The sequence below is a fragment of the Scyliorhinus torazame genome, chromosome 18, assembly GCF_047496885.1.
Source record: "Scyliorhinus torazame isolate Kashiwa2021f chromosome 18, sScyTor2.1, whole genome shotgun sequence".
NCBI classification, from domain to species: Eukaryota; Metazoa; Chordata; class Chondrichthyes; order Carcharhiniformes; family Scyliorhinidae; genus Scyliorhinus; species Scyliorhinus torazame.
The window spans coordinates 17,351,476-17,377,926 of NC_092724.1; the positions used below are offsets into that span (position 1 = coordinate 17,351,476).

The window sequence follows — 26,451 nt, forward strand, 5'->3', positions numbered from 1 at the left end:
GCCTCGGGAGGTCATGAGTTCAGGTCCTGCTCCAGAGACCTGTGCACATCATGCAGGCTGACATTCCCAGTGCTAGTAGCGAGGGAGCACTGCACTGTCAGAGGTGCTCACATTCTCTACTTTGATCTAGGGCGGCATGGTAGTACAGTGGTTAGCATTGTTGCTTCACAGCGCCAGGGACCCGGGTTCGATTCCCGGCTTGGGTCACTGGCGGTGCGGAGTCTGCACGTTCTCCCCGTGTCTGCGTGGGTTTCCTCCGAGTGCTCCGGCTTCCTCCTACAAGTCCCGAAAGACGGGTTTGTTAGGTGAATTGGACATTCTGAATTCTCCCTCTGTGTACCCGAACAGGCGCTGGAGTGCGGCGACTAGGGGATTTTCACAGTAACTTCATTGCAGTGTTAATGTAAGCCGACTTGTGACAATAATGAAGATTATTATTATTAGGTGCCAACATTCAGAGGAAGGGGGCCTGTCTGCCTTTGTAGGTGGATGTAAAACGTCCCGGGGCACTATTTGAAGAGGAGCAGGGGAGAGTTCTCCCCAGTGTCCTGGCCAATATCTACCCCTCACCAAAGCAGAGTATTTTGTTTTTGTGGCATTGCTGTTTGTGGGAGCTTGCTGTGTACAAATTGTTGCAGAAAGTCCAACATCACAGCAGTGGCTACACTTCAAAAGTATTTAATTGGCTGCAAAACATTTTGGGACGGCCTTGCCAACTAGGCTCGCTCCCCATGACTGAATTAAAAATAAATATGACGTTCATTTTCACTTGTCTTTATCCCTCCACCATCTTGCTGGTGACCTACACTACGAGCATTGTCATTTCACACACGCCCCCAATTCTAAAACAGAACACAAAATGAATGGCGTCAAACGCTGATAATATCTTCAGTTGTCATGCGGATGACAATGCCACAAGTGAGTTCAGCGACACAGAGTTATTTATATTATGCTGTTTGTCATGGTACATTATTTTTACATCTTGACCGAAATATACAACAAAACAAAAATAACCGAACCAATCTGTCATAGACTATGTCCTGATCGTGGACTACTTTTCGAATTACCCGGAGGTGACACGGTTGCACGACCTCACCTCGTCTGCAGTCATTCGTGCATGTCAAGGAACCTTTGCTCGACACGGCATCCCGCTCACGGTTATGTCGGACAATGGCCCCTGCTTCGCCAGCCAAGAATGGTCCAACTTTGCCAGGGGGTACAATTTTGCCCATGTGACGTCCCGTCCCCTGTACCCCCAATCCAACGGCAAAGCAGAGAAAGGAGTACATATCGTCAAACGGCTCCTGTGCAAGGCTGCCGATGCTGGGTCCGATTTCCCCTTGCCTTGCTGGCCTATCGCTTTGCCCCACTGTCCACTGGCCTGTCGCCAGCCCAGTTACTCATGAGTCGCACACTGAGGACGACGGTGCCGTCCATCCATGTCCCAGACCTCGACCACGTTCCGGTCCTTCGCCGGATGCAGCTGTCTCGTGCACAGCACAAGGCACCTCATGACTCCCATGCAGCTGATCACCCTGCTCTGGCTCCAGATGACAACGTCCGCGTCCATATTCTGGATGGGGGCTGGTCTGCAACCGCTGTTGTCCTTCGGCAGGTGGCCCCCCACTCGTTCCTGGTTCGTTTACCGGATGGCTCTATTCTGCGCCGCAATCGATGCGCCCTTCGTCTCGTTCCACGCTTGCCACGTGATCCTCCAGTGTCGCCGTGCCCTCCTGCTGACCCTGCCACGGACAATGCGGAGCTCCCTGTCACTCTGCCTCCCCTGACACTGACGCAGTCCAGCCCGCTCCTGAACCGGCGGCTCTTGACCCACCCTTGAGGCGATCAACCAGAATTCGTCGCCCACCTCAGAGACTTAATTTATGAACTTTTCGAATTTATGGACTCTCTGAATTGTTTTGTTGCTTTGTTTGATCGTTTCCCTGGTTTATATAGTGTTGATCTCGTTACTCTTGTTGCATACTGCTTCTCTGCACCAGGCACCTTCCCATGTAAATAGCTTAGTTCTCATGTACGTAGTCCTGTAAATATGTCTTTGCACCCCACACGTAGTTAGGAACATTCTCACCACACATTATTTATTGCCACACAATACATTTTTTTATAAAAGGGGGGATGTCATAATATACACCAGTATATCATGGTGCAGATACACACACACTGCTGGACACACAGCAAGACCAATCAGCACACACAACACCACAGCCAATCACCAGTTAGAGCACACTCACTATAAAGACAGGGGGCATCAGAGTTCCCGCTCATTCGGGATGCAGCCTCTCAGAAGGACAGAGCTTACAGCTTACAGCACAGATTCTCACCATGTGCTGAGTGCATAGACTGGTTAGGATATTCAGGGGTCTTTAGTTTAATCTAACATCGTGTTAACCCACAGTGAAAGTATGTTCAACAGTTTCTCGCTTAATAAAATATTGTACTATTTTATCGCTTCTCGGCCTTTTGGCTAAGATCAAGTGTTGGGGCACAGGTTTAAGGTGAGAGGGGCAAGGTTTAGAGTAGATGTACGAGGCAAGTTTTTTACGCAGAGGGTAGTGGGTGCCTGTAACTCGCTACCGGAGGAGGTGGTGGAAGCAGGGACGATAGGGACATTTAAGGGGCATCTTGACAAATACATGAATAGGATGGGAATAGAAGGATACGGACCCAGGAAGTGTAGAAGATTGTAGTTTAGTCGGGCAGCATGGTCGGCACGGGCTTGGAGGGCCGAAGGGCCTGTTCCTGTGCTGTACATTTCTTTGTTCTTTGTTGTTTGTTGTCTGTAGATTGAGCCTTTGGGTTCAGATCGGGTATGTCTCTCTTGTGGGGACCATAAATTCGATTCAATTTGAATTCGTTTTTTGGAGCAGGCGAGGAGCTGGATTAGGGGTTTGCCCCTGACCCACACTCCGAGCCCTGGCTTGGTAACTCAGAAAAGGAAAAACAAAATAAATAAATAAAAAAATAAAAAAAATATTGTCTATATGAAGTGTTGGTGGCCTGTATGTGTTCCACGGATCCAGAGCACCCAACACATCACAATTCACGCCAAACCCCCCCCACCACAATCTTTAGCCATTTGTCCTGTCGGATTGACTGGTCTGAGTTGCTGATACTGGCTGCTTTGCCGAGGAGAAAAGGGGCATAATTATTCCCCCAACGCCAGTGAACTGCAATATTAGTTGAGATCCTGAAATTTGGAATCCAATCGATAAGGATGAATGGAACCATGAGGCCTCATCCATCCACAGTCACTGCCGAGTCCACCATTACTGCATCTTCGTCTTCAGTGATTCCAGGGGCCGTCATAGATAGAATTTACAGTGCAGAAGGAGGCCATTCGACCCATCTAGTCTACACCGGCTCTTGGAAAGAGCCCCCCACGCAAGCCCACACATCCACCTTACCCCTATAACCTCACCCAACCTTTTTGGACACTAAGGGGCAATTTAGCATGGCCAATCCACCTGGCCTACGCATCTTTGGACTTGTGGGAGGAAACCGGAGCACCCGGAGGAAACCCACGCACACACGGGGAGAACGTGCAGACTCCGCGCAGACAGTGACCCAAGCAGGGAATCGAACCTGGGACCCAGGAGCTGTGAAACAACTGTGCTAACCACTGTGCTACCGTGCTGCCCAAAAGAAGGTGTCCATTCCAAACCTTGGCCATTTGTCCCAAAGGGCAACTCGCTGATCAGCCCTAAATTTACCTTTGGCTCTGGTGTCCCCTTGTCTTGTCTTTCTGCCATGGTTGAACGGGAAGCAATGGCAACTGAACCATTTCAGAAGCTCAAGGGGTTGATATGAGGACAGGTTGCATAAACAAGACATGTTTTTCCACTGAGCAAAGAAGATTGAGTGATAATCTGAGCGAGATGTTCAAAATGATAAAGGGAGTTCACAGGGTAGAGAGAAGCTGTTTCCTCTGGTGAGGGAGTCCAGAACAAGGGGGTCATAACCTTAAAGCGAGAACCAGGCAGCAGTATTAAGGGATATGAAAACAAGGTGGGTGGATGGTGTTGTGATACAGACCAGTCATGATCTAACTGAATTCAGGCTAGTGTCCTATCTGTACATTTTATTTACCATTTGCTATCTTATAACCATTGATAAGGTTGGCTGTCATCATCTTTCAAGGCTGAAGAATTGAGATCTCGGCAGGATTTCATTAACTCAATTCTCCAGCGTTGGGGGGTCTATTTCTTGGTTCCCGATTGGTCAGATCGCTCATGATTAGCTGATGGCACCTGTTGCCTCTTTGTTAAAAGCTCATCGTTCAAGTCCCACGGCAGACGTGAGGGCACAATCTAGCCAGAGACTTGATTGCGGTATTGAGAGAAAGAAGCAATTATTGGATTTGGAGTGGTTCAGGCGTAACGTTAAATCAAGATTCCATTTGCCTGCTCAGGGCGGCACGGTAGCACAGTGGTTAGCACTGCTTCTTCACAGCTCCAGGGTCCCAGGTTCAATTCCCGGCTTGGGTCACTGTCTGTGCGGAATTTGCTCAATCTCCCCGTGTCTGGGTGGGTTTCCTCCGGGTGCTCCGGTTTCCTCCCACAGTCCAAAGATGTGCAGGTTAGGTGGATTGGCCATGATAAATTGCCCTCAGTGGCCAAAAGAGGTTAGGAGGGGGTTACTGGGTTATGGGGATAGGGTGGAGGTGTGGGTTGAGATAGGGTGCTCTTTCCAAGGGCCGGTGCAGACTCGATGGGCCGAATGGCCTCCTTCTGCACTGTAAATTCTATGATTCTATAAAGATCCCATGGCATTATTCAGAGGAGATCAGAGGGTTCCCAAAATATGTTGACCAACATCTCAAAAACAGGTTATCTGGTCACTTTCCTTGTTTGTGTGACCCTGCTGACCACCAGCTGGACGCTGCACTCACCTATGTACCAAGGTTCAAAGGTTGCTATTGTCTGCTATTCTGGGATGTCAATGTGGTTTTGAAGAGGTGTTATCTGTAATATTCCACATGGGACTTACGGGGTGGGAATACCTTCCCCGATGTTCACGAGAAGTATGAGCTCCCCCGTAGAGGGGGGTGGGTTGGGGGGGGGAAAGACTCAATTGAGCATTGTATAAAAGGTTGGCCATTAAGTCACTGACCAGAAGAACAATCTCTCCCTCAATGCCAGCAAAACTAAAGAGCTGGTCATTGACTTCAGGAAGCAAAGTACTGTACACACCCCTGTCAGCAACAATGGGGCTGAGGTGGAGATGGTTAGCAGTTTCAAATTCCTAGGGGTGCACATCTCCAAAAATCTGTCCTGGTCCACCCACGTCGACTCTACCACCAAGAAAGCACAACAGCGCCTATACTTCCTCAGGAAACTAAGGAAATTCGGCATGTCCACATTAACCCTTACCAACTTTTACAGATGCACCATAGAAAGCATCCTATCGGGCTGCATCACAGCCTGGTATGGCAACTGCTCGGCCCAGGGCCGCAAGAAACTTCAGAGAGTCGTGAACACTGCCCAGTCCATCACACGAACCTGCCTCCCATCCATTGACTCCATCTACACCTCCCGCTGCCTGGGGAAAGCAGGCAGCATTATCAAAGATCCCTCCCACCCGGCTTACTCACTCTTCCAACTTCTTCCATTGGGCAGGAGATACAGAAGTCCGAGAACACCCACGAACAGACTCAAAAACAGCTTCTTCCCCGCTGTTACCAGACTCCTAAATGATCCTCTTATGGACTGACCTCATTAACACTACACCCTGTATGCTTCATCCGATGCCAGTGCTTATGTAGTTACATTGTATATGTTGTGTTGCCCTATTATGTATTTTCTTTTATCCCCTTTTCTTCCCATGTACTTAATGATCTGTTGAGCTGCTCGCAGAAAAATACCTTGTACCTCGGTACAAGTGACAATAAACAAATCCAATCCAATCCAATCCAAGCCAGTAGGGTTCTACTGGGAAGTGTATATACTGTATTGTAAATAAATCAAAGTTTTTTATTTTATTTGGTGTGGACTCGTCAGGTGGGATTCTCTGATCCCCCCGCCAGGTCGGAGAATCGCCTGGGGGAGGCGCGAATCCCGTCCCGCCGCCCTGGTGCCAGCTACTGTATTTTCCGGCGCCGTTTTTCGGGCGGGGGCGGGATTCCCACCTCGTCGGTCGGGGGCCGTTGGCAGCGCACCCCGGCGATTCTGCGGGCCCCGGTGGGCCGAGCGGCCGTCCATTTTTCACCAGTCTCGCCAGCGTGGGTTACTCAGGTCCCACGCGGCAGGACCTGGCAGGTGAGTATGCGTGGGCGGTCCTTGGGGGGCGCGCGGGGGGATCCGACCCCGGGGTGTGGGGGGCCCCACGGTGGCCTGGCCCGCAATCGGGGCCCACCGATCTGCGGGTGGGCTTGTTCTGTGGGGGCACTCCTTTCTTCCCCGCCGGCCAGACTGCGCATGCGCGAGACCACACCGGCCATTCCGTGCATGCGCGAACTCGCGCCGCCCCTTCGCCGCAGGCTGGAGCGGCGCCAACCCCTCCTGCGTCCGCCTAGCCCCCGAGACAGGTGAGAATTCCTCACCTTGGGGGGCCATTGATGCCGGAGTCGTTGCCGCCGGTTTTCCCGCCGGCGTGGGGACTTCCCCAGAAAGGAGAATCCCGGCCCCCGTGTCCTTAGTAAATTATCCAAAATGCAAACACTGCTTTCCACTCAGCTGCAGCGCTCTTTAATCAGGCGGAGAGTAGAACACCCTCAGTTGGGTCATCCTTTATCAGCTCCAGTTTACGCACCTCCTTTTACACTTCCTCAACGCCCTCGGTGTTATAGTTCCAATGCCACCCATTGCTGTAGTTTTTCTGGGCGAGGCTGACTCTGTCAGGATAGAGTCATAGAATGGCTCATAGGACGAGCAAAGAAAAAGGCCATTCGCCTCCTCACGCCTGTGCTGACTATTTGCAAGAGTTGGCCAATTAGCCTCACTCCCCTTCTCTATCCCTATAGTCCTGGAAAAACAGGCCCTGTCAACCTTTTAACCAATTCTTTATTTAGAAGTTGTGAGTCTGATTCCAAACATTCTTTCTGGAAGTACGTTAGACCACAGCAAAAAATGTGCAAATAAATAAAAAGGTTCTACATGCTGCCTCTGATTCTCTTGCAAATCACCTAAAATGTGTGTCCTTTGGTTACTGGCCCATCAGGCACTGGATACAATTTATCCCTATGCACTGGACCCCTGATTTTAACTCTTCTAACAAATCACCTCTTAAACCTCTGTACACCAAATTCGGAACTGATTGGAACCAACTTGGATGGAGTATTGTGAATGAACGCTCAGGTTGCTTCTAATAGGTCCTCTGATTGGTGCTCCTGATAGGGTGATTGTGCTAGGAATGTAAAAGTCAATGTTTAGATTCTGCTTACCAAAAGCTTGTTGTCTTGCTTGGTGAGTGTGACAATTCGACTTTCTTCCAGGACATAATCCCGGCTGGCTTGCTTGAGAGTGATGTCCACAATCTCGGGGAAGTCACAAAATGGCTGCCACTGCTAAACCAGAAAGGATATCAAAGAGAAGTCATCTTCTTATCCAAGCGTTAAGCGGGTTACAGTCAGGGTTTTATCAGCATAAAAACATTTTAGGGCAGATGAAGAGTCTCCTGGTTCATCGGTCCAATAGAATTAAGATACCCATGTGCACTTCTCACCGCACCCAATATTCCCCTGATGAGAGGTTAAGGCCGGCTAACAACTCATGTTGGCGAATCAAGCAGCTGAGCTACCCTCCTACCAAAGTCTTCAGTTTATGGAGGTGAGCATTAAGCAGGAATATTATCAACTTCAGAATCTACCTGCAGTTTTTGATTTGGGAAACAAAGGGCGGGATTCTCCGAAATTGGGGCTAAGTGTTGACGCCGCCGTAAACGGCGGAGCGTTTTACAACGGCGTCATCTGGCCCCTAGGAGCAGCGTTTCTGCGCCGCACAGGGGGCCAGCCCGGCACTGGAGCGCTTCACGGTCCGCGCATGCGCGTGGGTTGCCTTCCCCGCTCCGGCCCCCGGGCAACATGGCGGAGCCCTACAGGGGCCCGGCGCGGAGGAACATAGGCCCCCCCCTGGATAAGCCCGCCCGCCGATTGGTAGGTCCCGATTGTGGGCCAGGCCACCGTGGAGGCCCCCCTGGAGTCGGATCCAACCCCCCCCCCCCACACCAGGACGGCAGACAGAACGGCGAGGTCCCGCCGGGTAGGACCACATGCGAACGGCGCCGGTAGGACTAGGCCGAACTCGGCGGGCACTCGGTCCGTCGAGCGCGGAGAATCGCCGGGGGGGGGGGGGGAGTGGGCGCATGGAGCGGAGAATCGGCGGAGCGGCCTCGGAGCAGCGTCACGTGATTCACGCCCCCCCCCCCCCCCCCCCCCGGCGATTCTCCGATCCGCCGCGGGGTCGGAGAGTCCTGCCCAATATTCCCAGCTGGCAAGAGGTGTGGAATTCAGTTAGCCTTACTGGAGGCGTAGGGAAAGGGAGTAAGCTTGCAGAAAAACTCAGAGTAACGAACTTCCCAAAGATTAAAAACCTTGGATCTGATTGACCTGGACAAGTGGTGAAAGTTAGGAGAATAAAACTGAAACTTTATAGGTAGAACACCGAAGCAAGGAAGTCACGTTAATTCACTGACTGGACCTTAGCTGGACTTTCGGGCCACATCTAGGCCCCACACTTTAGTGAGGGTGTCACGACACTGAAGTGAGTGCGGAGGAGATTTACTAGGATTTAGCTGTCCAGAGAAAGTAGAGATATCGGTGTTGACCCCCTTGTTGAAGGGGCGGTTTAACTGAGGTGCGCAAAATCGTGCGGGTCTTTGATAGAGTGGATAGAGAGAGACATTTTCCAATGGCAGGAGATTGGGTAACCGGAGGTGCAGATTTCAGATGATTGGCACGGGGGAAGGAGGAGAGATTTCTCAATGCGCCGAGTTGTTACAACCTGGGAAGCGCTGTCTGAAAGAGTGGCGGAACCAGATTCAATAGTAGCTTTGGACAGGAAATTGTATCTCAACATGAAGCTGAGAAAAATAGCAGGGACATGGAGCATAAGACCATTTGGTGGTTCTTCTAGAAAGCCAGCACGGCGTGACGGGCCAAACGGCCTGCATTGGTGTCCTTTGCTTTCATGTTTCCATGGCTAAAGGCAAGAGTGTTCCCTTGATCTGATTCCCATTACATTCTGCATATGGACTACCACAAATAACACCAACCTCGTTTTCTTTTACACTCCATTGAATTCCATGTTCTCCAGAGACACAGATGAACTTGTGAACTTCCTGCCCTTGGGGGTCCCATGTTGGATCCTTAACGTGGAAGGTCTCCTTGCTGGGCACAGTTTCCAAGCTTTCCATGTCCATGAGATATTTCAGCTTCAGGTACTTGAGGTCCGCCTCGCAGTGACTGATTTTCTTCAGGAACTTGTTGAACTTTCTTCGGATTCTCTTCCTCGTTAGGAAGGTGTGCTGTTGGATTTGGCAACGGAGAGTGGCGGGGATGCAGGACTTGTAGCTTTGAACGGAACGAGAATGAATTTGTTAGCAAGGCAGTCCGCCCAGGGACAATTCAGGACTAAAAGTAGCTTTGTACAATGTCAAGATATTGGAGTAAAAGGAAGATTCGAGAATTGTGTCAAATGAAGATTAAAAATAAAATTTGGCGAAAATGCAGTGAAGAATGGGACTGATAAAAGTGCATCTATTTGAAAGGGTTCTTTGATATGCAAATTAGCATGGCAACAGGAAAACAGATGGTTAGCTGAATCACGAGGGAATGGAAAATGATGCGAAGAAATAGGAGATAGACAGGTAGAAGAGGTCAGTTCAAGATGGAGATAGGAGAATATAATTTACTCCTATGTTCTAAAAGCCTGGCCCAAGGGGCTATCCAGGTTTGGATAACCTCAAAGAGAGAAAACTCTTTTATAATAGATATAGGACAGAGGTCAGAGGTAGGTTCTTTACGCAAAGAGTAGTGAGGCCGTGGAATGCCCTACCTGCTACAGTGGTGAACTCGCCAACATTGAGGGCATTTAAAAGTTTATTGGATAAACATATGGATGATAATGGCATAGTGTAGGTTGGATGGCTTTTGTTTCGGTGCAACATCGTGGGCCGAAGGGCCTGTACTGCGCTGTATTGTTCTATGTTCTATGTTCTTTTTGCGCTTGGAAAGCAGCATGACCATTAGAAGCCGGGGGTTCCCTCTTCTGGAACCGACCTGACTCGCCACGCCTTGCGAGATCCAACAGTGCTGCCCACGACCCCCACCCCGTACTCCCATTCCCTCCCCTCTTACAGGCCATCTCGCCAACGCTACCCCCCCCCCCCCCCCCCGACCCCCTCCCACTCCACCCCTGCGATGAACGATGAGTGCGGCTAACGATGCCCCCTCTGTGTCCTCGCCCCGTACGAGGAACGGGTCATGGAGGTCGCGGAGGTGGTCGAGGACAGGTCTGTAACCAACACAGAGGTTGGCGTACGGTGTGGAGGCGAGGATTCACCGGCCCCCACTCAGATGACCTGCCATGTGTGAGTTGTGAGACTGGTCCATCCTTCCTACTGACCACACGTCCATTCTCCCGCAGGATCTCCATCCGACGGCACAGGCCCATCTGAGTTGTTCCTGCCCCCTAATGCCTCCCATGAGAACATTTTGGAGGAGAGATCCAAGGATGCCATCGTCAAAGAGTCCCCAGCCACCAGAGCAGAGACTACACCTCGCTGGGCAACATTAGTGGGAAGGCTTCCTGGCCACATTCTGGTGAGCACCACACAGTTGCTGATGCACATCAGGTGGAGGCAGGAATGCCCAGGTGAGACAGCAGTCGGAGGTCTGCTGGATCCCAGGACCCAGCTGGGTCCCCATCAGATGCTGAGCCTCTGGACTAGGTTTGTTTTCATAAATTTAGAGTACCCAATTCTTTTTTTCCGATTAAGGGGCAATTTAGCGTGGCCAATCCACCTAGCCTGCGCATCTTTTGATTGTGGGGGTGAGACCCACGCAGACACGGGGAGAATGTGCAAACTCCACATTGGGGCTGGTTTAGCACAGTGGGCTAAATAGCTGGCTTATAAAGCAGACCAAGGTCAGCAGCGCGGGTTCAATTCCCGTACCGGCCTCCCCGAACAGGCGCCAGAATGTGGCGACTAGGGGCTCTTCACGGTAACTGCATTTGAAGCCTACTTGTGACAATAAGCGATTTTTCCTTTCAGTTCACGGGCAGTGGCCTGGGGCGGGGATCGAACCCGGGTCCTCAGCACCAGGTTTACCCGGAGCTGGTGCAGACGCTAGGGTGCGGCCGTGAGATTCAGAGGGGGAGATCTGCAACCGTCCAGCAGGTCCATAGCTGGTTGGAGGAGTTCCAGAGGCCACGGGTGCAGGAGGTGGCACCGGCAATGCGCGGCACCGCGGCCAACACTGCTAGGTTGGCGACCGCAGTGGAGAGGCTGGAGCACGGCGGCAGCAGCATGGGTGGAGGTGTCGAAGGCGTGGCTCAGCCAGTGACAGCCGTGGCTGGAGCACCTCGGCAGCACGTCCCACTCGCTGGGGGAACGTGACCCAGTACCAGGCGAACTTTCATGAGGCGCCATGGCACATGTCCCTGACTCAGGTGGGCATTGCCATGGCTCTCCAGAGCATGTCCCAGTCACTGAGGGGGGAGGGGGGGGGATGTACTGCAGGATACCACCAGAATGGTCAAGGCATCTGAACCGCATTGAGGAGTCCGCGGCACTGCTCAATGACAACCCAGGTAGCTGTATGGGCCTCGTTGTCTCGGATCTCCGCCACTGGCTTCCGCAATGCATCATTAGCCACGCCTTCAGCGGGTACCCCTAATCCCCCAAGAGCTAACCGGCCGTCTTGGGGTGCTTCTCAAAGAAGCCGGGGATATCCAACTGCCGCAGGGTGTAGCTGTCGTGCACACTCCCTGGGAAGCGTGCACACTCCCCGGGAAGCGTGCACACTCCCCGGGAAGCGTGCACACACGTTCATGATCTTCATGTTGTAGCCGCACAGGAGCTGGATGTTCAGGGAGTGAAATCCCTTCCTGTTGATATCGGGCACTCCCAGACGGACCGGTGAGCACAAGGTCGTGCACTATCCCCAGGAACTGGGGCATCCCGTCGACGGCAGAGAAACCCGTTGCACGTGCATCCTGACTTCACGGCAGTTTGTGAGATGCCACACAAATCCCCGCTCGAGCCCTGGAATGATCCTGAGACGTACAAGTTCAGGGCTGCGGTGACCTTGACGGCCTCTGGGAGCGGGTACCCTCCTCCACCACGTGGTGCCAAGTCCACGAGGGCACAGCACAAGTGCTGCACCGTCCTCTTGTTGAGGTGAGAATGGTCATGAAACTCCCCCTCCTTCCCCCAACCACCCCAAAGGAAACCCAATCACTCCAGGACTGCTCCGTGGCACTGCCCAGGCAGTGACCAGACAGAGTCGGCAGCAGTGCTGAGAGAGAGCCAGGGAGCAGTGCCCAGACAGAGCCAGGAGGCAGTGCCCAGAGAGAACCAGGGGGCAGTACCCAGACAGAGCCAGGGGGCAGTGCCCAGGCAGTTCCAGAGAGCAGTGCCCAGAGAGAGCCGGGGGGCAGTGCCCAAACAGAGCCAGGAGACAATGCCCAGGCAGTTCCAGAGAGCAGTGCCCAGAGAGAGCCAGGTGGCAGTGCCCAGAGAGAGCCAGGAGGCAGTGCCCAGGCAGTTCCAGAGAGCAGTGCCCAGAGAGAGCCAGGGAGCAGTGCCCAGAGAGAGCCAGGGGACAGTGCCCAGACAGAGCCAGGAGGCAGTGCCCAGAGAGAGCCAGGGGACAGTGCCCAGACAGAGCCAGGAGGCAATGCCCAGAGAGAGCCAGGCGGCAGTGCCCAGAGAGAGCCAGGGGACAGTGCCCAGACAGAGCCAGGAGGCAGGGCCCAGACAGAGCCAGGAGGCAGGGCCCAGACAGAGCCAGGAGGCAGTGCCTAGAGAGACCAGGAGGCAGTGCCCAGGCAGTTCCAGAGAGCAGTGCCCAGAGAGAGCCGGGGGGCATTGCCCTGACAGAGTCAGGGGGCAGTGCCCAGACAGAGTCAGGGGGCAGTGCCCAGACAGAGCCAGGAGGCAGTGCCCAGACAGAGCCAGGAGGCAGTGCCCAGACAGAGCCAGGAGGCAGTGCCCAGACAGAGCCAGGAGGCAGTGCCCAGGCAGTTCCAGGGAGCAGTGCCCAGACAGAGCCGGGGGCAGTGCCCAGACAGAGCCAGGGGGCAGTGCCCAGGCAGTTCCAGAGAGCAGTGCCCAGAGAGAGCCAGGTGGCAGTGCCCATACAGAGCCAGAGGGCAGTGCCCTGACAGAGCCAGGGGGCAGTGCCCAGGCAGTTCCAGAGAGCAGTGCCCAGAGAGAGCCAGGGGCAGTGCCCAGAGAGAGCCAGGAGACAGTGCCCAGAGAGAGCCAGAGGGCAGTGCCCAGACAGAGCCAGGGGGCAGTGCCCAGGCAGTTCCAGAGAGCAGTGCCCAGAGAGAGCCAGGCGGCATTGCCCTGAGAGAGCCAGGGGGCAGTGCCCAAAGAGAGCCAGGGAGCAATGCCCAGACAGAGCCAGGGGGCAGTGCCCAGACAGAGCCAGGGGGCAGTGCCCAGGCAGTTCTAGGGGACAGTGCCCAGACAGAGCCCAGAGAGCAGTGCCCAGAGAGAGCCAGGGGCAGTGCCCAGAGAGAGCCAGGAGACAGTGCCCAGAGAGAGCCAGAGGGCAGTGCCCAGACAGAGCCAGGGGGCAGTGCCCAGGCAGTTCCAGAGAGCAGTGCCCAGAGAGAGCCAGGCGGCATTGCCCTGAGAGAGCCATGTGGCAGTGCCCAGACTGAGCCAGAGGGCAGTGCCCAAAGAGAGCCAGGGAGCAATGCCCAGACAGAGCCAGGGGGCAGTGCCCAGGCAGTTCTAGGGGGCAGTGCCCAGAGAGAGCCAGAGGGCAGTGCCCAGACAGAGCCAGGGGGCTGTGCCCAGAGAGAGCCAGGGGGCAGTGCCCAGAGAGAGCCAGGAGACAGTGCCCAGACAGAGCCAGGAGGCAGTGCCCAGGCAGTTCTAGGGGACAGTGCCCAGACAGAGCCCAGGGAGCAGTGCCCAGAGAGAGCCGGGGGCAGTGCCCAGACAGAGCCAGGGGGCAGTGCCCAGAGAGAGTCAGGGGTCTGTGCCCAGAGAGAGCCAGGGGGCAGTGCCCAGAGAGAGCCAGGGAGCTGTGCCCAGAGAAAGCCAGGGAGCAGTACCCAGACAGAGACAGGAGGCAGTGCCCAGAGAGAGCCAGGGAGCTGTGCCCAGAGAAAGCCAGGGAGCAGTACCCAGAGAGAGACAGGTGGCAGTGCCCAGAGAGAACCAGGGGGCAGTGCACAGACAGAGCCAGGGGGCAGTGCCCAGAGAGAGACAGGGGGCAGTGCCCAGACAGAGCCAGGAGGCAGTGCCCAGGCAGTTCTAGGGGACAGTGCCCAGACAGAGCCAGGAGGCAGTGCCCAGAGAGAGCTGGGGGGCAATGCCCAGACAGAGCCAGGAGGCAGTGCCCAGGCAGTTCTAGGGGGCAGTGCCCAGACAGAGCCAGGAGGCATTGACCAGAGAGAGCTGGGGGGCAATGCCCAGACAGAGCCAGGAGGCAGTGCCCAGAGAGAGCCAGGGAGCAGTGCCCAGAGAGAGCCAGGGGGAGGTGCCCAGGCAGTTCTAGGGGGCAGTGCCCAGGCAGTTCCAGGGGACAGTGCCCAGAGAGAGCCAGGGAGCAGTGCCCAGAGAGAGCCAGGGAGCAGTGCCCAGAGAGAGCCAGGAGGCGGTGCCCAGGCAGTTCTAGGGGACAGTGCCCAGAGAGAACCAGGGGGGGGGGGGGGTGCCCAGGCAGTTCCAGGGGGCATTGCCCAGACAGAGCCAGGAGGCAGTGCCCAGAGAGAGCCAGGGGGCAGTGCCCAGGCAGTTCTAGGGGGCATTGCCCAGACAGAGCCAGGAGGCAGTGCCCAGAGAGAGCCAGGGAGCAGTGCCCAGAGAGAGCCAGGGGGCAGTGCCCAGGCAGTTCTAGGGGGCAGTGCCCAGACAGAGCCAGGAGGCGGTGCCCAGGCAGTTCTAGGGGACAGTGCCCAGAGAGAGCCAGGGGGCAGTGCCAGGCAGTTCCAGGGGGCAGTGCCCTGAGAGAGCCAGGAGGCGGTGCCCAGGCAGTTCTAGGGGACAGTGCCCAGAGAGAGCCAGGGGGCAGTGTCCAGAGAGAGCCAGGGGGCTGTGCCCAGACAGAGCCAGGAGGCAGTGCCAGGCAGTTCCAGGGGGCAGTGCCCAGAGAGAGCCAGGAGGCGGTGCCCAGGCAGTTCTAGGGGACAGTGCCCAGACAGAGGCAGGGGAGGTGCCCAGGCAGTTCCAGGGGGCTGTGCCCAGAGAGAGCCGGGGGCAATGGCAAGGCAGTGTCAGGGTTTGCCCGGGCATGACCTTCGTCCCCCCTGGGGGCCAGCACTGAGGGAGTGCTGCACAGTCAGAGGGTCAGTACTGAGGGAGCGCTGCACTGTCAGAGGGTCAGTACTGAGGGAGTGCTGCACAGTCAGAGGGTCAGTACTGAGGGAGCGCTACAGTGTCAGAGGGTCAGTACTGAGGGAGCGATGCACTGTCAGAGGGTCAGTACTGAGGGAGTGCTGCACTGTCAGAGGGTCAGTACTGAGGGAGTGCCGCACTGTCAGAGGGTCAGAACTGAGGGAGCGCTGCACTGTCAGAGGGTCAGTACTGAGGGAGTGCTGCACTGTCTGAGGGTCAGTACTGAGGGAGTGCAGCACTGTCAGAGAGTCAGTACTGGGGGAGTGCTGCAATGCCAGAGGGTCAGTACTGAGGGAGTGCTTCACTCCCTCTGGTCGGCACGGTAACACAGTGGTTAGCACTGTTGCTTCACAGCTCCAGGGTCCCAGGTTCAATTCCCGGCTTGGGTCACTGTCTGTGCAGAGTCTGCACGTTCTCCCCGTGTGTGCGTGGGTTTCCTCCGGGTTCTCCGGTTTCCTCCCACAGTCCAAAGAACATAGATCATACAGTGCAAAAGGAGGCTATTCGACCCATCGAGTCTGCACCGTCCCACTTAAACCCTCACTTCCACCCTATCCCCGTAACCCAGTATCCCCTCCTAACATTTCTGGTCACTGAGGGCAATTTATCATGGCCAATCCACCTAACAGCACATCTTTGGATAGTGGGAGGAAACCGGAGCACCCGGAGGAAACCCACGCAGACACGGGGAGAACATGCAGACTCCGCACAGCCAGTGACCCAGCGGGGAATCGAACCTGGGACCCTGGCGCTGTGAAGCCACAGTGCTATCCACTTGTGCTACCGTGCTGCCCATAAAGATGTGCAGGTTAAATGGATTGACGATGCTAAATTGCCCTTAGTGTCTAAAAAGGTGTGGGTGGGGTTGCTGGGTTTGGGCTTGGGTGGGTGCTCTTTCCAGGGGCTGGTACAGACTCGATGGGCTGGGCGGCCTCCTTCTGCACTGTAGATTCTATGATTCTATTCTACGCCAGAAGTGCCATTGGTTTAATATCTCAACGTCATTAGAGGATAAGATCATCTCATCGTTATGTCTCTGGCTGCTTACTTTGCGCAAATTGGCTGTTGATTCACAACAGTAACTACACTTCAATAGAACTTATTTTGTCCTAGAAATTTGGGAGCACCCATTCTGGAATCATCAGGATCACTCTGCATGTGTGAACGGTCAGGCCCGAGACTTCATCTCTATTAAGCTGGCCAGCTTCAGAGAGTAACCCCGGGGCCAAGTGGGGGTTGTGGAAGGGAGGAGGCTGACAAAGAGACGGGGTTTTACGAAGAGTCCGAAAGGGGTAAAGAAAGGTGGAGTGGTTGTCAAAGGTGGCTCCAAAAGACCAAGGTTTTAGGCAGAAAGTCACTGGACCGAAATGTCAATGAGCACAGCAATCAGGGCACAACATTCTTCATTGGGGCTGCGCACAATGTGATGTGGGACTGTCCTTGGGGAAAGTCACAGAGATGGGAGGCACAGGGGGGAGAAGATGGAATGTGATATTGTTATTGGGGGGAGGGTGGGCTTTGGGGTGATAGTGTCTGACTCCCTCACTCCCTCACCTGACTTGGTCACAGATCTGCCGCAGGTTCCATTTCCTCTCCTTTGAAATCCTCATGATGTCCAATACCGCCATCCCCAGGCACTCCTCCTGCATCTGTAGGTCCAGAGGAACCTGGATGTGGCCACTGACAAAGTCAGTGCGTGACTAAGTGGAGACCAAAGAAAACATAGCAATGATTAGCAAGTTTGATAAGTCCTGTTTCCTTGTGCGGCTAACCCTGATAAGATGTTTTCAATCAGGTTGAGTTTCCTCTTTGATAAACCCGCACCTACCTCCTCTGAGCTCATTTTCAACCAGGCGGAGTGGTGAATAATTAACTGGCAGAATGGTATTGGTCGATTCCTGTTTTGCTGAGGCCTGCGCACTGCCAATGAATTGACCAGATCCGATTTGCATTTCAGTTCCGTTCTCTGCTGGGCAGAGTTGTGGGGGACGGGGATGTCATAATTATGCACCCACGCACATCATGAGGTAAAAAACAGGCAGTGACAGACACCCAGGTGAGCCAATCAACATACAGGACAGAACACGACCAATCACCAGACAGAGCAGCAGAGGGGGGCTTCCAACTATAAAACACACGAGGCATCAGCACTCCGCCTCTTTTCACTGGTGACAACTGTAGTGACAGTCAGGGTGTATATATCATTTAGCAGCTTCTACACGTGGATCAGAGCTAGCCTGGTCTAGATAGTGAGAGTTAGTTTACTTAGAGTAGAAGGGAGTCAACTCACGGCCAGCTGTGTGCATTGTTACAGAAGTTCAATAAATCAGATTGAACCAACGCCTACGTTTGATGTATGCTTTGTAGTCTATCTGCATCGTGTTGCAGTCCGTGTTACCCCAGGGTGAATAACACGACAGGGGACACTGGGTGGGGGGACGTGGGGGGAATGGCTGACCACGAGCGATTTCGCGCCGGTCAGCTCATTACCTATGCACCTCGTAGTGGCGGGTGCGGTCAGGAAGTCGCTGTGCCCGCCACTGCCTCATTGCTTTGGCACCATACTTAAACTTGCCAGCTTTGCCCAGCCCACCATTCTACCCTTCCCTGCTAACCCTTCCTCCTTTCATTGGTCACCCTCTGCGCATCGTGAGCTGCCCCTACCTGGTCTCAAGTGCAGGCTATAGCGTACCGCCCCGCCCCAAAGTACAATACAGCGGCAAATCACTGGTAAAGGCGGGAGATGTTGGCTTGTCAGGTGTACACCCCTTATCGACAGATGTAAAAGCAAATGTTTTAATTTCTGACTGGCGGGGGCCTTTTAATGAGCTTGCATGAGATGCTAATGTGAGCAAAAGGGCTTCCGAAAGTTTTATCACCAGGTAGCTCGACCCGCCTTTAAGCCTCCGTTAAAGTTCCAAGAACAGAATGCCCAAAGTTCATCCCGACATTGGGAAAGTTCTCGCACAAATTCCCCCACCTGCCAAGCTTCCCACTGCTGGTGGAGACAGATGATCCTGCTCTTTATGTGAATAGTGCCTCATACTTTGCTCCGGATTGATCTGTCTCTAACTTGTTCCTGATTCTCAACCGCAGGTAATGGTTTCTCTCTGTCAAAGGTTGCAAACATTTTTAGTCACCTCGATTTTTGTTACCTCTCAATCTCTACACTCCAGGAGGTTCAAATTAAACCACATGCCGAAGTGAATTTAACTCTCTGAACCTTAAACCTCCTGTGGCATTGCTCTTTGCTGCTCGAAGCTGGGCAGAAGGGAGGCAATGAGCACGTTTCAATGGAAAAATACCTCAGGGCGCTATCCTCCGGCCACGCTGTGCTGGCAAAGCAGCTCGCCGCGGCGCAGCATGGCCGGTGGAAGCCGGGAAATCCCGCTCCCGCGATCTACCCGGCTCGCAATCCCTTGCGAGATTCAACGCAATCTCGCAAGACGTAGCAAGGGGAATCCCGCCCACAGTGGGCAGGATCAGTTTTTGGCAAATCTGCGTATTAGAGCGAGGCAGTAAGCCTTACTCTAACGTGCAGATTCCCGAGGTATCTGAGGCTTTGGGATTCAATCCCTTGACCGCGGCAACCAAACGCTATTTGGTACGGGTCCCCAATGAAACGGGGACCAGACGGAACGGCACTCGTGGGGGTCTCCAAGGGATTGGAGGTGCCCAGCTGCATGCCCTTTGGGCAGGGTGGTGCCCTGGCACTGCTGATGCCACCTGGGTACCCTGGAACTTCCAGCCTAGCACCCTGGCAGTGCCAGCTGCCACCCTGGCAGTGCCATCTGTGTGTTAGCTTGGGTGTTAGATGGCACTGCCGAGGTGCTCGGGTGGCACTGCCAGCTTACAGGGGCACTGCCAGGGTGCCAGGTTAGCAGTGTCAAGCTGGAATTTTTATGCACGGCGGGGAGGGAATGCAGGGGGTCACCCTCGTAGTGAGTTGGGGCTAGGCTGGAGACGGGGGTTGCGCAGGGGCTTCATAGATGGGGATGCCATTTTTATAATGACGTCCTGATCTCTCGCTGCACTGAGGAGTTCTCGCGAGTGGAGCTCCTCAGTGTATAAAATGGGGCTATGTGAGGCCTCGGCCGCGCGGTCTCCGTCGAGGCCTCCTATCTAACCGGGGGGTGCGTTAAATAACGAGGTGTTTCTCGGTGCAGTGAGCGGCGGGAACCACACGGCTAAACGCGCTCGCTATGGGACTTTGTTCCCATTACGTTAAATAGCGCCCTGTCATCTCTTTTATAACTTAATGATCAGAGCTGTGCACAGTACTCCAAGTATTCGCTAACCAATGCAAGTTTAGCATTACTTCTCTTTTTTCAGTTCTATCCTTTCAGAAATGAGAGCCAACGCTTTTTTTGCTTTTTGTTTTAAATACCGCATTAAACTACTATTTTTAGAGATCTTTGACATCTTGGCTCCAACTAATTATCTCAGAATTCAATGAACATTTCATAATGTTAGAAATATTCCAGTCTGGTTCATATTCTCTGATGTGCAAAAGCTTCACAATTACCTGAGCAAAGAGGTAGTCTATGACAGAGTAATCCAGGACGGTGTTAATGTGCTCCTTCGTAAGGTCACAGCGATACGATTTCCTGCTGCTTTGTCCAAACCAGTTGGGGAAGAAAAATCTGTGCAGGGTGAGGGAGAGAGATGAGACAGTCAGCCTGAAAAACAGCGATCTCAGTCTGAATGGGCGTGATCTACCGGCCGCGTCCCACCCGAACCAATGCCAGGAGAGGCCTCTTCCGGGAGTTAACCGGCTCCCCACGCCTCGCGGGATCTCGCGAGGTATTGGGGTCTGGATCCCACCCAGGGGATCAACATTTGGCAAATCTGCAGATTAGAGTGAGTAGCTGGTCTCACCTGATCTACCCGAGGCTTGGGGGTCTAACCCCTTCCCTCAGAGAGCTTAGGTGAGTGCCGTTGGAAATACTGGTCCCCACGAATGGGGGCCAGGCAGAATGGTACTTGGGGGGTGGGCGGGGACATCTCTGAGGGGACTGGGTGCCCCCGGGTGGTTGGTCTCTGGGCTGGGTACCGCCCTGGAAATGGGGGCAGGGTACCAGCCTGGCACTGGGTGCCAGGCTGGCAGTGTCAAGGTATCAGGCTGGCATTTTGCCTAGGCTGGAGATTGGGCCCTGCCTATGTGTGTGTGTGTGTGGGGGGGGGGGCCCTCTCGAACAGGAACGCCCCCTCGATTACCATCCAGAACACACTCTGTTTTTTTTGGTTACATTGCGCACATTGATTGTTTATGGGAGGTGGACAACACCAGCAAGGTCACATTTATTGTCCATCCCAGCACCCTCTGAGGGCATTAAGAGTCAATTGTTATGGGCCAGGGTTTAGAGAACCCCAAAGTGTATCATGGAGTTCACCTGACCCACAACTTTTAATAGATTGTGGTATGGGGAGCACACGGCCCACTCAACAGGTGTGGTACAGCAGAAATGAAAAAGTATTTTTTAAAAGCAAACCAATGTTTATTCTATGAACTGAAGTGCACCTTTTTAAAACATACAGTGAACATCTTAGCAACCATTAATTCAAGTACAACCCCCAAAGAATACAACACTAAGTAATGCTGAATGACTTCCCAAACAACATCCAGAAGACAGAAGAAACCCCTTTTAACAGAAGCACATCAGGTTTACATTCACTACTGAAAACATTTATAATCCTGAATTCACCAAATGATCAAGAGATAGTCTTTTCATGGCAGAGAGATCAACAGTACACCTGCTCTGTCTGGCTTCAGCTCCAACACTGAAATCGAGACTAAAACACACACTGCAGCAAACAGCCTAAAACGAAAGTAAAAAGATGACAGACAGCCCAGCTCCACCCACTCTCTGACATCACTGATAAACATCCATTTCTTAAAGGTACATTTCTTAAACACCCATTTCTTAAAGGTACTCTCACATGACACAATGATGTGGTGTGGGGCTGGAGTCACAGTCACAGCCACACCAGGTACGGGTGGCAGATTCCCTTCGCTGAAAGACAGGAGTGGGTTTTTATAACAATCCAGCAGCTTTTTGTGGTAATTTTCTTTCTGGTGCTAATCCAAAGCACCAAATTTATTCAATTCAATGTCACAATGTGAGCTCAGCACCTCTGAGTAACTAGTCCAGTGTCATTATCGCTCGGCCATTGTACTCAACATCAGCGTGCATTTATACAGCGCCTTTATCGTAGTAAAACATCCCAAGGTTCTTCAGAGGAACCTTACCAGAAAAAATTTAATGTAAACTTCTACACGGGGAGATCACAAGAATGTATTATCTTGCCAATTGAGAATGGCTTTACTAACTGATCAAACTTGATGGTCCACCAAAAATTATGAAGAGGTTCAATCACTCTCCTTTAAATGTTCCTCGCTTAAGTTGGTAAATCAATTGTAACCTTTACCAAAGAGCACTTGAAATGAATGAATTAAAGTGAACAAGCTGGATCATTGCTGCTCTCAAAATAAAGATCTAGTGGTCCCTGAGGCGTGGATTTCCCCTTTTCTGAGTTACTTTAAATCCAGGACCAAAATCAAGGGAATCTCCGAGCATCCAACCAGAATGATGTCATCAAGCAGAGCAAGCAGCCAATCACAGTGGAGAATTCTCACAGACAGCAGGTAAAGTGGTGAAATCCACTGAATCCCTTAGTTTTTGATTTTAAATTTTCACAGATGCTGAAATAAATTTTAATACACGTAGGATTATGTCAGGAAACCCACAGGAGGCGAGGTGCGCTGCCAGCGGGCAAAGAGAATACCAACGGCCTGGGTGTTCCGGCCGAAATACAGTCAACACATTTGAAAAAGAATTATTATTTTAAAAATATTGCCATAATCCTGAGATCTGGCATTCAAAAAATATAAAAATTACTCTTTCAGAGGCAGTTAGGGTGTTTGCAAGTTATTATGAATTTAGTATACCGTTAAACTTTCAGTTTCATCTCATTCGCAAGGTTTTGAGACTGAAAGTGTAAATTGATTTCTAATTGATGGCAGTCTGCAGGACCTCAACACAACACAGCGACTTGAGATGCATAGAGTCACTGACAGCAGCTTCTGAATTTCCACGCTTAACTTACATATTTACAGACTCCAGAAGTTGCTGTCAGTTTCCAAGGAATGATGACGGCGAATGCCGACAATTTCACCGTCATTGGCAATGCAAAATCCGGTCCGTTCTTGATTTTAAACGGACGTCGGTCGCAGGTGTCACGAAATGAAGGAGGCGGAGCAAAACCTTACAGGCCACCAAGGGTTTAACGATCAGTGAAGTGCTTGCGAACAGGGATCGCTGTTGCTACGTTGACAGACACAGCAGTCAATTTGTGCACAGCAAGATCCCATAAACAGCAATGAATAATTTTAAATCTGATATCAATGCATTTCTGCCAGGCAAGGACCTAATATGCTACGGAGCCAGGTCAGGTGAATGCAGTTCAGATCACGATCAGTCACAATCACTTTGAACAGGTACAAGGCGTTGTATGTCCATTGTTATGGGCCAGGGTTTAGAGAACCCCAAAGTGCATCATGGAGTTCACCTGACCCACAACTTTTAATAGATTGTGGTATGGGGAGCACACGGCCCACTCTACAGGTGTGGTACAGCAGAAATGGAAAAGTATTTTTTAAAGCAAAACAATGTTTATTCTATGAACTCAAGTTAACCTTTTTAAAACATATACTGAACACCTTGGCAACCATTAATTCAAATACAACCCCCCAAAGAATACAACACTAAGTAATCTTTTAAGCTTTCCTTTTTAACATCCATAAGACTTAAAACACCTTTTACCAGAAGCACATCAGGTTAAAGACACTACTGTTATAAGTTTTAAATCACCAGGATCGATTTTCAGTCTTTAGATTACAGAGAGAGACTCTAATACACCTTCTGGCTGTGACTGCAGCTATCCAGCTCTGAAAACGAAACTAAAACACACCCTGCAACAAACAGCCTAAAACAAAAGTAAAAAGCTGACAAAAAGCCCAGCTCCACCCCTTCTCTGACATCACTGCAGTAATAAACACTCATGTCTTAAAGGTACTCTCACTACAGATATTTATAAACACACCCATTTCTAAACACCCATTTCTTAAAGGTACTCTCACATGACACCATCCATGCTTCTATATTCTGAATCAGGCAAACGCCTGGTTAATGTTGGTTGAGAGAAAAGCGTACTCCTGTTTCCCAGGTAAAACTTGCTCTTTTTCAGGGCGGCACAGTGGTGCAGTGGTTAGCACTGCTGCCTCGAGGTGCTGAAGACCTGGGTTCAATCCCAGCCCAGGGTCACTGTCCGTGTGGAGTTTGCATATTCTCCCCGTGTCTGTGTGGGTCTTTGCCCCACAACCCAGAGGTGTGCAGGGTGGGTGGATTGGCTACACTAAATTGCCCCTTAATTGGATAAATTTTTTTAGAATTGTGCCATATGGAATCTTTTGCATTGATCAGAACAGAGCAACAGACCCTTGGCTTAACATCTCATCTGGAACACGGCACCTCCGACAGTGCAGCACCTCCGACTGTGCAGCACCTCCGACAGTGTAGCACTCTCTCAGTGTTGGCGTGTCAGCCTGGGTGATGTGGTCAAATTCTGGAGTTCCGTTTGAATCTAGAAGGTGATCAACGCTACTTACTCTGTAAAGAGGAAGACTGTTTAATCTTTAACTGTAGCAAAGGAAGGAACACTATCTATCGCAGTGCTGATCTCTGCTGTATGCACTGACTGGGGAAAGGTTTCCTGTTTACAGTTTTGAAGAGGACAAATCTTCCCTCTATCCTTCCCAGATCTTATTTTAACAAATTCAATCCAACTGGGGGATATCATTGCTTCATTCCAATCTATTGCTTTTGATTTGATGCTTATCAAAGTGCGGGGGTGGGGGCGGGGGGTAATAGAACATAGACCATACAGTGCAGAAGGAGGCCATTCAGCCCATCGGATCTGCACCAACCCATTTAAGCCCTCACTTCCACCCTATCCCCATAACCCAATAACCCCCTCCTATCCTTTTTGGGCACTAAGGGGCAATTTATCATGGCCAATCCACCTAACCTGCATGTCTTTGGACTGTGGGAGGAAACCGGAGCACCCGGAGGAAACCCACGCACACACGGGGAGAACGTGCAGACTCCGCACAGTCAGTGACCCAGCGGGGAATCGAACCTGGGACCCTGGCGCTGTGAAGCCACAGTGCTAGCCACTTGTGCTACCGTGCTGCCCAAGTGTATGAGATTGTCCTTCTCGTTCTGAAATTCAACACAATATCAAGAATTCTCAAGGTAACTATGGAGAATTAACCAGTTGCAGGACTAAACCATCAGGTGGGACAGGAATTTCTTAGAAATAGAATTGCCACATGCCAGGTATAAGATTGTAACATATGAACATATGAGTTAGCAGGAGGAGGCCCCTCGGCTCCTCGAGCTTGCTCCGCCATTCATTACGATCATGGCTGATCTGATCTGATTGTAACCTCAACCCCATATTCCTGCCTGCCCCCGATAATCATTCACCCCCTTGTTAATCAAGAATATATCCAGCTCTGCCTTAATAAAAATATTCAAAGACTCTGCTTCCACAGCCCTTTGAGGAAGAGAGTTCCAGAGGCTCACAACTCTTTGAGAGAAAAACTTTCTCCTCATCCCAGTGTTAAACGATCAACCCCTTATTTTTAAACAGCGATCCTTAGTTCTCGATTCTCCGACAAGAGGAAATATCCGCCACACATCCACCCTGTCAATGCCCCTCAGGATCTTAAAGGTTTTAATCAAGTCGCCTCTTACTCTACTCAATTCTAGTGGAGATACAGACCTAACCTCTCCAACCATTCCTCATAAAACAACCCACACATTCCTGCGAAACATCCTCCCGTGACCTCTACCACCATGTAGCAGCAGCTACCTGGGAACACCACTGCCTGCAAGGTCCCCTCCAAGACACACACCACCCTGACTTGGAAATATATCGGCCGTTCCTTCACTGTCGCTGAGTAAAAACCTTGGAACTCCCTCCCTAACAGCACTGTGGGTGTACCTACACCATGTGGACTGCAGGGGTTCAAGAAGGCAGCTCACCACCACCTTCTCAGGGGCAATTAGGGATGGGCAATAAATGCCAGCCTAGCCAGCGAAGCCCACATCCCCTGAAAGATTCGAAGAACAAGTTAGGATTAGGACAGTAACATGCCAGTTATAGGGCTCTCTGCTGTCAGTTATAGGATTGTAACATACCAGGCTAAGGACTGTAACTTGTTGCTGCTCTCTATACTTCTCAGTTCCTTAAAAGAGAAGCACAACTGATTTTTGCAGCAACCAATACTCAATAATGGTCAGCATTTAAAAGCAGAACAAAAATAAACTGCATTCTAAGAATTCCTAAGGTTCATCTGCTGAGTATGACAAAGTCATTCTGGAACAGTCACCAGATAAACAGTGAAATATGTCAATACTGTGAACGCTTTTCACTTCAGTCTCCATCCCAGGCTGGTCCCAGTCCAAAGCTGACAGGTAAGGCAAAGATCAGTTAGACGAGAAGCCTTTTCTTGCATTCCTGGAAAGGACCATCCTTTGAGATGTCAGAAGAACCTCCATCGATTTGGGAGCATTCTGTCCACATGCCTTTTCCAGACAGTGTGCTGACCAGCCATTGCTTTACTGATTTGAAGTTAGCGTGACATTTTTTTTCTTTTAATTTAGTGTACCCAATTCATTTTTTCCAATAAAGGGGCAATTTAGCATGGCCAACCCACCTAGCCTGCACATCTTTGGGCTGTGGGGGTGGAACCCACGCAAACACGGGGAGAATGTGCAAACTCCACACGGACAGCGACCCAGAGCCGGGATTCGAACCTGGGACCTCGGCGCCGTGAGGCTGCAGGGCTAA

The 26,451-nt window shown here is 52.0% G+C and overlaps 1 protein-coding gene across 2 annotated transcripts in view; it reads right to left on the bottom strand.

Moving 5' to 3' along the window:
* The window catches only part of LOC140394981 (tyrosine-protein kinase JAK2-like), a 109,233-nt gene that overhangs the window by 49,016 nt on the left and 33,766 nt on the right, over positions 1-26,451 (bottom strand). For both annotated transcript variants that reach the window (XM_072482248.1, XM_072482249.1), the window contains 4 exons: positions 20,060-20,177; positions 17,089-17,234; positions 9,229-9,526; positions 7,400-7,522 (listed from right to left, as the gene is read on the bottom strand). In XM_072482248.1, coding sequence (XP_072338349.1) covers positions 7,400-7,522; positions 9,229-9,526; positions 17,089-17,234; positions 20,060-20,177 — 685 coding nt within the window. The remainder of the gene's footprint in view (positions 1-7,399; positions 7,523-9,228; positions 9,527-17,088; positions 17,235-20,059; positions 20,178-26,451) is intronic.